General features: G+C 39.5%; 1 protein-coding gene across 1 annotated transcript; it reads left to right on the top strand.

Annotated features, from left to right (window-relative positions):
* Positions 1 to 848: 848 nt before the first annotated feature.
* On the top strand, positions 849 to 5,947 carry nrsn1l (neurensin 1-like). The gene is made up of 4 exons (XM_008331246.3): positions 849 to 1,137; positions 3,652 to 3,734; positions 4,235 to 4,387; positions 5,326 to 5,947. The coding sequence occupies exons 2-4, from the start codon at positions 3,675 to 3,677 to the stop codon at positions 5,737 to 5,739; spliced, it is 627 nt and encodes a 208-aa protein (XP_008329468.1). The 5' UTR covers positions 849 to 1,137; positions 3,652 to 3,674; the 3' UTR covers positions 5,740 to 5,947.
* The last annotated feature ends 4,533 nt before the right edge of the window (positions 5,948 to 10,480 follow it).

The following is a 10,480-nucleotide window of genomic DNA, read 5'->3' as shown; positions in this document are numbered from 1 at the left end:
AAACCTTTTGTGTTTGTGTGTCTGAGAGAGAGATAAAGAGAGCACGTGCGAGAGAGACATTGCTGAAGTATTTGTTGTTTCATTTAAAAACTCTAAAAGCTTTAAAAAATATATATATAGAAATATAGATTCTTTACGGTCTCATCCTATTTGTCTGAGGTCTTGTATTTTCATGAAATGGCGACAACGGTGATCCTTGATGTAACCCCCACCCCTACATTGAACCCGTCAGACCAGCAACACACCTAATTCCAGTCTGAGATATATCCTGCACCACCATCACATACTTTTCTGCCACTCCTGGCTGTCACATACACTACCAGAGTTCTAAAAACTGAAATTCACTTTCTCCTTCCGACCTTCTCTGGTCTTCAGTAATCAGCACTAATAAAGTAAAAAGTCAGTACCTTTAAGATGTTTATTTAGAAACATTCAGGACAATCCGTACAAACCATATACTTATTTTTGTATACGCTTTTTTCGCAGCCGTTTTTGTGAGACTATAACTGCGTCTCTGTCTCTTTCAAGGCTTATTTTAGCTGCAGACGGTGTCTGCTGAAGTAAGCGAGCGTTTAAACAGATCTACCGCTCGCAGAAAAAGAAAACGTCTTCAGTGTCTCGTCTCTCCCCACAGGCTTTGTCTGGCACTGACAGCTGGTTGAAAGCATATCTGCATTTTGAAAGACTATTCTGTCAGCGCTCTTTCAAATGTCGGACAAAACAGACTATCACAGACTGACGCCTTTTTTTTTTTATTTAACAAATTAGAAAATAACTAAAAGTTAAGGAAATACTGAATGATGTTTAATAGAGATCCAAAACAATTTAGGGATGAGCTATTACATCCAATATGAAATATATTTAATTTAGTGTCTAAGGATTCAGGGAAGAAAAAAAAATGAAGTTTTAGGATTGACAAATTGAACCGACACTTTTATTATATAACTAGGATAGAAACAGGTCTAGACTCATGTATTTATTTGTTTTTTTAAAAAAAAGCCTCACTACCAATACCCTCCACCCCCTGCCTCCACGCATGCGCACAGTGCCTCTTCATCAGCTCAGCATCATCTCGAAGATCCATCGGTACCGAGCTCACATGGATCATCTGTGAAAGGCAAGCGGTCCAACCCGGGGGTAAGCGAACGAGTTTAAGCCGAGAATGTGCAGCAGCATCAGCTGTTGCTGACACGGTCTCCGTAGACGAAAATGCGACGGAGAACAGCGTGAGAAACGGACTGAGGGGGCTGCACGGCCGCGATGACTCAGTCACGTCCGTGAACGGTGCTTTAGTTAAGACTGCGGTCGAAATATGAGTCGTCTCTCTCTGCGTTAAGTATTGTCTGTTGTCTAAAGATACTGTAGTAACCTGGTGTACTGGAGATAACTGACCGTGTAAAAAAAAAAAAAAAAAAAAAAATTAGAGATTGATATCTGCGTCAGGGGGAAAGTTGCTGTAAATATCGAGGCCAGTGGTGTCAAACATACGGCCCGCGGGCCAAAACTGGCCTGCTTGGGGGTTGAATCCGGCCCACTTGAAGAAAGCGATACAAAAAAAAATTCACTTTATATTTGTGTTATGTTTTGTCAAATTATACATATATTAAATATTAAATATAAACAATATGAATATTTTGTAATATACTTGTTCCTATTTTGCATGAAAACAAAGGTGAAAAATGTGGACTATTGACTAGATCAAGTTGGTCTGAACTCTGAGTCAGGCGGTTGTCACTTTTTTTTTGTTCTGGACGGGCACCGTATTGTTGTTTTGGCGCTGTTCCGTGCGGAAGTTTTGCAGAAAGAGCGTGCGTTATGCCTGCATCGATAAAAAAGCAGAAATAAAAAGAGTTCTTGACCTCTTCTCCACCTCCTCTACTGAGCAGCAGCAGCATGGTTATTTAAGAACAGTTTGTCATTTTGCATTTTGGGTTGGAGTCAGAGAAACAGGAGGGGAAAAAGTGCAGGATTTAAGAGGTATTTTTTAGTTGCAGGAATTGTTGAAAACATTTAAAAGAGCATAGAAACACAGCATGAACTGAACAACAAACTGACAAAGACTGATATGAATATTTTGTAATATACTTGTTCTTATTTTGCATGAAAACAAAGATGTGGACTATTGACTAGAACAAGTTGGTCTGAACTCTGAGTCAGGCGGTTGTCACTTTTTTTTTGTTCTGGACGGGCACCGTATTGTTGTTTTGATGCTGTTCCGTGCGGAAGTTTTTTGAGAAATTTTCAAGTTTTTAAATGTGCCGTATAGTGGGGAAAATACTGTACAGTGTTTTTTTTTAAGCTGTTATTTATAAGCATAAGATTTGGCAGTTTTTACAACAAATGCCCTTCCATGCCTCAACCCAACTATGGAACTCAAAGTCCTCTAGTGGCAGAAGGGAGACCATGGTGTACATGGTCCCATGAGCTGAAATCTTAATTGTTTTCCTCTTCTCCACCTCCTCTACTGATCAGCAGCAGCATGGTTATTTAAGAACAGTTTCTCTTGTTGAAGTTTGGGTTGAAGTGCAGGATTTGATAGGTATTTTTTAGTTGCAGGAATTGTTGAAAACATTTAAAAGAGCATAGAAACACAGCATGAACTGAACAACAAACTGACAAAGACTGACTGAGTGAGAGAGAGAGGTTTATATACCCAGGGCACTAGGTGACACCAGTGAGGCTGACGACAGAGACACAGCTGAGCGTGATCACACTAATCAACCCGGCCGACAGGAGGAGTCAGGAGGGAAGGTTCACATGTCCAAGGTTTTAAGTCTTAAGATACAAAAAAAAAAGAGATAGAGTTTTGATACTAACCACACTATTAATTGTAGTTTAAGTGCTTTTGGAGAGTACACTTTTCTGGAGATGCTAGTTGGTCCGATCTTGTTGAATGAACCAAATCTCTAGCCAAATCAAAATAGCACACTCAATTACAAATTAGATAAAATCACATTTTTGTCGAACATTATAATTTGATGTTTATTTTAGAATCCAGTTAAGGGCCACCAGTTGATAATCACTGCTATAAATGTTTCACAAATTAGTTTTGCGATCTCGCTAGGAACAAAAAAATTAAAGTTGAAATCGTTTTTTTTATTATTATTTTTGGATAATAATTAGAATGTAAACTGTTTTCAAAGTTCTCAGACTTAATCAGACAGCAAATCTAAATCTCCCGATGATGTTCTTTTTTTTTACTGCTAACTGATGTGTTTTTTTAATCATGCTCAGGGACGGGGTTTCCGCGTGTGGATTCTGAGAAAAGTCATTGAAGGCAAAGAATAAAACATATCAATCAGAGCACCTCGGGAGAACAACAACGGAGAGACACGCGTGCATATGAGAAAGAATGGCGCGTTCGCGCACTTGCATAGATGTGATTCATCTGTGGGCGGTAATAGAGCCACCTCAGGGCCACGGTAGCTGTCAATCGCTCACGCGCGGCGACGATCTACGGTGACTCGACGGAGTGAGTCGAGATTTACGACGGCCCTCGATTAAGGAGGGGAGGCTTTTATTGAAAGAAATCCATATTCAGTATGTAAACAGTGTTTGTGTTATATAGTGTCAGCCATGAGGCTGACGTATATACATATCAATCCATCAAGACTCTAAATCTCCTTACTGTGCATCTGGATTTTACCGTAGGTGAATAAGGCGTGTGAGGTGCGATGGCCTTGTGCTCTGAAGCCTGTGTCCCCGGCTCAGGAGGGGAATCCTCCGGGAGTGAGGTAAGCTTAACTCACTTTTCTTTACTACTCTTGGTTTATACGCTGAGTGGATATTTTTTTCAGTAAAAGCTTCTGCCACCTCAGTATTGAGTGAAAATTAGGGATGCCGATATTAGCATAATTATGTAATATCTGTAAGAACCATTATCGGCTTTTTCTCCGATAATGAAAACCCGTTAATGCAATGCCTGGGTTTTGCCCTCATGATGTGTGCTCCAAAAACAAAACAAAATTTTGGGGATAAACGGCGGCTGTATATTAAAGTGAAATTCACTAGATGGCAGCATTGCAGCTCAATTTATTAATCTATTTTAATCATCAGGAGATTGTATAAAGACCTATATCGGAATCAGAAATTAAGTATTTGGCGATATCGGCATATCGGATATTGGCAAAAAGTTAATATCGGACATCCCTAGTGAGAATTATTATCCTTTATTCTGACATTTTAATCAAAGCAAAATAATCTGTCTATTTGTTCACAAAATCCACAACGCTAGGCCGGTTCCAGCTGTCTTCAGTTTGGGGTACGATCCTACCTGCACCACTTCTATGAAGAATGCTCCTCCTCGATTTGGGAAAAAGACCCAGAGGATAGAGGGTTCGACCAAAACCAGCAGCCAACCACGTTGTGGAACTCGGCAGTCTGGAAGGTGCTGTAGAGCCACTATCGTATTCTTATTATTGTTTTTGTCTGTATCTTCCTGTTTGCGTCTTTGTTCTGATCTTTTTTTTACCCTTTACCGTAAGTTGGTGTATCGGTCAATACTGATGTTTTTGCTTTTTTTTATGTTCGATCCTAAAATTTTGACCAATATCGGACCGATAACGATCCGGACCATCAGACTGAACGATATTATCGGGCATCCGATAATATTATCGGCCGACCGATATTATCGGCTTAATATTAGCATATAGCAAATACTGTCTGTGAGAATCAATAACGGTTAACCTCCGATAAGGAAAATCCGATAATGCGATGCCTGGGTTTCGCCAAATATGCTGCAATCGTATGTAATTGTGGGGTACTGAGACGTTTTCCGCAGTTTTGGGGAACAACAGCTGCATGTATCGGTATCGGTTAATATCGAAATTAGAAATGAAGTGTTTGGACAATATTGGCATGTCGGATTTTGGCAAAAAGTTAATATCGGATTATTCAGTGTGGTTATATACCAGTAGCTACTGAGATACAAAAACAGCCTCACCGTAGCTCTACTCAAGGGTCGTCCTTTGTGCTGCACGTTGTTACCAATGTGACAAACAGCTCTGTCTGTTCCGTAGCCCTGTCAGTGATGAGCATCACCGGTGTAATAAGTATACGAAGCTGCAACGCTGCATACGCTGCGATGATTTGCATGATGAACTACAGGTGCTGTGCAGTGGCATTTGTAAAGGTGAGGAATTACATCCCGCCCCTCTGCCCATTTGGTAATTTGGATTTTTCTGCATCACAAACAACAAAATGACCTTTTTCTAACAAGAAAGGAAGAGCTGTGAGCAAAAGATGGCACTGAGAACAGAACAGAACAGAACAGAACACAACACGCGCGAACAAATAATCACTTCAGATTCCATCTCATCCCTCCAGGTGTCCTTGTCCCTGGGTCTCCTGATCCTGACTGCAGGAATTGCCAGCCTCTCAGTCGGTTATTCCACTCCCCATAAAATTGAGTCGTTCGGCGAGGGAGACCTTTTCTTCATTGACACCGAGGCTATGGGATTCAACCGGGGGCTTCACCTCAATGCTGCAGCTGGGATTGGGCTTTCCTGTCTCGGCTTGGCCTTGGCAGTTATGGGGGTCGTCGTGTGGATCCTCCCCAGGGCCATCATAAAAGACAGGCTTTTCCACCGGCCGGGGAAAAGGGAAGGGAGAGGAGAATTTTGGTCCAAGTGGGGAGAATTCAGGAATCCTAGGGATGTGGTCACAAACCCGCCAGGTATCGAGAAAGGCAAGATTCCCGTTACGCTGTCACAGGTGGAAAATGTGCAGCCCACATCTTAATGGATTCCCCTTTTAGCTACAAGGCTTCGTTCTTTTGTCTTAGTCACGGAACCTCAATCATAAAGTCTTACTATGTATTTGATCCAGAATGGAAATATATACCATACTCTGTGGAAATATGTAAAGCAGTCGCTCTTGTGTTGTGATTTTATGTAAAGTGCTGCTTATGATACAATGCTTGTATTTCGTCTGGCAAATTTGAAAAAAAAAAAAAAAATTGTCTGAACTGCGCTTACCATGTTCCTTCCACCAGGGTTTTCCTTTCATATAACCTAAGCTAACGTAGCTAGCTTACGTTACTAATTTTTACACGTGAAACAAATAAAAGGTAACCTGAGATTTTGGTAGACTTTTTGAAACACCTGATTAATTGTTTCTATTTTTCCTAAACAAAAATGAGTAAGTATTGTGAATATTTGTACTTCTACTTCTATTTCCTGTATCTACCACATCTACCAGACTTGCGGTCTGTATTTTAGCGCAGCTAGGCGAGGCACCGACGCTTCGACTGGACCCTGTCGTGTTACGCAACATGTTCAATAAGTTTGTATACTGCTTTCAGTCTTTGTATGTGCAGTGTAACACCACTTTATTAACAATTGCACAAATGAGAGTATGCGGAAATATTGTATTTGAGTAATAAAAGCAAGCCAAAAAAATACAATATATGAGCCCTTCTTTTTTTAGTAATGAATAGTTCGAAGAATTTGTTTGGGTGGAGTATGTTCTAAAAGTAAAACTAGTCAACAAGTTTTATTTTGTAATTAATATATTCCTGTTTATTTTGAATCAATCTGCCACTGTATGTCCTACTATTACTTATTATTTTTTGTATTACTCAGTACCCTTGAGGTAGCGCTCAGTTTCAAAAAGTTTGGAGACCCCGGATCTAGGACATCAGAAAAGTCTGACTTAAACTTGGGAGTCAAAATGAAGGGCAAAAAGTTTGCAAAAAAAAAAACAATCCAAACTAAAGAAACTAAATGTAGCGCAATCCAATTTATGGCGTATTTATGTAAACAAAGCCGTCTCCAGCACAAAATCAGTTTTAGCGCGATACGTTAAAATGATGGAAGAGGTCGTCCAACCGTACTGATTTCAATCAGCAGACTAAGCCAAAGTAGTCCAGAGTATCGGATGCTATACTCCTCATTGGTAAACTAACTAAATACCTCATTTCTAAATGTTGTTTTTGACGTAAACAAAACGTTTTCCATCATGGATGCAGTGACTAAAACAAACCCGTCCAACTGAGTGATCATATGGAGTAGACTGATTCTAACTAGTGTACAGTCATAGGTGATGAGAAAACCAACGAGGACCATTAACACTTCTCTGTCTGCATTTTCACACCTCGACTCTAATGTCCAGGCCACAGTGATAAAAACCAGCACCGTAACATGCACTCGCCCCCACACACGAATCCGTGCTTCATTGACAATATCACCTATTTTCTCTGCTCTGTAATCTGGTTCGGTAATTGCCTGCAATCTGCGTCTCCAGGCAACAGTTTGAGCTTCGAGTGCTCTATTTTCTCCTCTCAACAAAGACTCCTTTTCTGATTGGTTCCCCGCATCCTGTATGACGTTTTTTACACCAATGACATTTTTTGTTTACCATCACACACGGTCGTAGCAAGTAAGTGGTGAAGGACGGCGATGAAAGGAACTCGCGCTGGCACCTCGGTGGCCACTTGTTCGATTGGGTCCTTGGCTTGGATAAATTATTTGTAACTAGTGGGGTTGTGGTTTCAGGTTGGAAAAGCAAGTCAAGAAAGACGTTCGATTCCACTGTATACCTTTTTATTTACTAGTTATTTTTTTACTCTTGTCATATCAGTATCTGTTGCATTCACAATATAGATATTTATTTTGATACAAATTTGTGTTTTTCATTGTTTCGGTGATCCATAAATTTGCATAATACTAGCGACAAAAAATTAATAATATTAGTAATTAATATTGTTAGTTCAGAAGAATACTTCTCCCTAAATTAACTTTGTTTACCGGACTGATACACCGATATCAACTTGTATCAATCCGACTGCGACCTTTGCAATAATACATTTCCAAACACTGCTGTAACGAAGCCTCCGTAGCAGTTCATTTTGTATTATAAATAATTGCCATTGACATCATTATTTCAAAGGTCACACACAGAAAAACAAACAGAAGAAAATGCGAACGTGGGTAGTTTTCTACTTGTGCATATTTTAAGTTTTTTTTTTCTTCTTCGCTAATGAGTTAATAAGTATTACCACATCATGTCGGTGTATGAACCACTGTCAGGGCGCCGCGGCATTTTAAGACGTTCAGTAGCTACTAAAGGTCAGACAGTATTTGACAAGTACGTTGTCAAATTGTGCACTTGTCGATTTCTTTTTATGTGAGGTATTGTTTTTTTCTCGATTTTATTTAGGGTTGTCCAATATTTTTGACTCGTTGTTAGCATTATTAATTAATAATTATGTAAGAATCGTTACCGGTTTTCACTCCGATAATGAAAACCCGATACTGCAATGCCTGGATGTCGCCAAAAAATGCTGGAATCGCTTGTGGGGTACTAAGATGTTTAATGCAGTTTTAGGGGAAAAATAGCTACATGTATCGGTATTGGTTGATATCGGAATCGGAAATTAAGTTTTTGGACAATATCGGCATATCCGATATTAGCAAAAAGTTAATATCGGACATCCCTAAGTTAACTTAAATTCAGTAGTTAGCAATATTAGCATATTTTGTAATACAGTATATGTAAGAATTGTTATTGTTTATCGCTATTGTTAACGCAATGCCTGGGTTTCGCATTACTTTGATTGATTTTTTTTTTTTTTTTAATATTTGCCGGTTGTACGCCATACATTGTAATTTTGTAATATTTGCCGGTTGTATGCCATACATTGTACTCTGCTACATTCGCTTTTTTTTTTTTGTTTTATTTTGTTTTTTTGGGAACTTTTTACCCTGTATTTTGGCTCCCATGTCCTAGATTACGATGTGTTAGCCTAGCTCAATGACATAGCTACTTATGTATAGCACGTGAGTTCCAACTTAGAGTGAAAATCGAGTTACCCCGCTTCGTAGGAACAGAACTCCGATGTAAATCAAGGAACCCCCGTGTTGTGTTTTGTATCAAAATTTGCAACTTCTTAAAGTTTCAAAATACGAAATATGTGAAATATGGCCGACAGAGGGAATGAGCAGAAACATAAAATCCTTATTGAAAAAAAAAATCTCAAGAACACATTAATCAAAGTATATTGTCATTCGATAATATAACAGTGATTTCATTCATTTGGACGTGTGTTTATATTACTACAATAATTCCTTGTGTGATTTGAAGGGCTTTATCGCACAAATGGATTTCAAACAATGTTGAGTTTCCCTAAAAAGAATGTCGCAGCTACATCTCGTGTCTCCTCTTGTACGTTACATTGAAACGTTATCTGTCCCGCACAGGCGCTTTCAGTCAAACAACACAAGAACACAGCACTGACCTCATCAAATGTCTCAACAGCAGGAAGTTATTTCCCTTCTTTTTTTTCCCCCCGTGTGGGGGAGATGAGGAGATTTGGCACAGTCAGACACCTCTGCATATTTGCAGTCACCATTGGTTTGTTAAGCATTAAAAATGTTAATTGGAATTTTTTTTTTTTTTTTTAAATATCACATTACCAGTCCACCTCCTCCAGTCACAGGCTGTCAAAATGCAATATTCCAAATTAGATTGTATTTGGATAATCTTTTGAACTGTAATATGTTTTCAGCCAGCAGGCATATTACTATTGGCACATCATTATTAAACAAAAGTGACACAGAACCATCACTTTGCAGGCGCGCGCCAGATAAACGTTCGACACCGTGCAAATAATATTAGTTCTGCTTCCAGAGTCACCGGCTTATCTCTGGAATGCTATATTGGGTTAATATCCCTGTCGGCTGGCGTAGGCCTTCTGAAGGAAGTGTCTAAATTTATGAGTAGCCCCGTACATGCATGTGTGAGGTGCATGTTTAAATAGGTGTGTGTGTGTGTCACACATTAATGCTTTTGTATGTAAATGCTGTGTTTGTGTGTGTGCAAAACCGGGGGTCCATTCATATGTAAATAAGCATGCCTGTATATGCAGACTCAACCCGTATCATGGCGTAATGAGATCCCGCCACTGTTGGTTACCCCTCAGACAGTGGTTAATTACGGCTGCGGCGCAAAAGGGAACCGTGATGAAGGTGAGGTGGACCCGCACAGACCGACGTTGGGCTTCTGTCTGACCCATGCTGTTGCCCCCTAGCTCGTTTGAGTTCACGACCTCTGCTTCTAAGGGATCGGAAAAATGTTTTGGTTTTTTTTTCTATGCAATCAAACACTTCATATTTCAAAACACCTATATATTTTAGTATATATTTTAAAAAAATATATGAAATGAAAATGATATTATTATACTACTAACTACCATTAACACTATTTCCAGAAACTTTAACGTAAATTTTTAGTCTGTGGTTGGACAATTTGAACAGTTATTTACAGGGAAAAAAAATGTTTCTGTGTTTGATTAGTCATGATTAATCACAACTAATCACGAATGATCCCAAATAATCGTGTTGAAAAGTGGACAGCATTAAAATTGGTGCCACACTTGGGAAATGCTGCCCCCTAGAGATGCCGAATATGTGTTTCCTCTGGGAATCGAACGCAGGATTCTCTGGTCTAGGCAGGCGTGCTAAAGGTTACACAACGGAACCCT

The sequence above is a fragment of the Cynoglossus semilaevis genome, chromosome 18, assembly GCF_000523025.1.
Source record: "Cynoglossus semilaevis isolate Cse_v1.0 chromosome 18, Cse_v1.0, whole genome shotgun sequence".
NCBI classification, from domain to species: domain Eukaryota; kingdom Metazoa; phylum Chordata; class Actinopteri; order Pleuronectiformes; family Cynoglossidae; genus Cynoglossus; species Cynoglossus semilaevis.
Note: the sequence above shows the minus strand (reverse complement) of the source record. Positions and strands in the feature narration are given on the sequence as shown.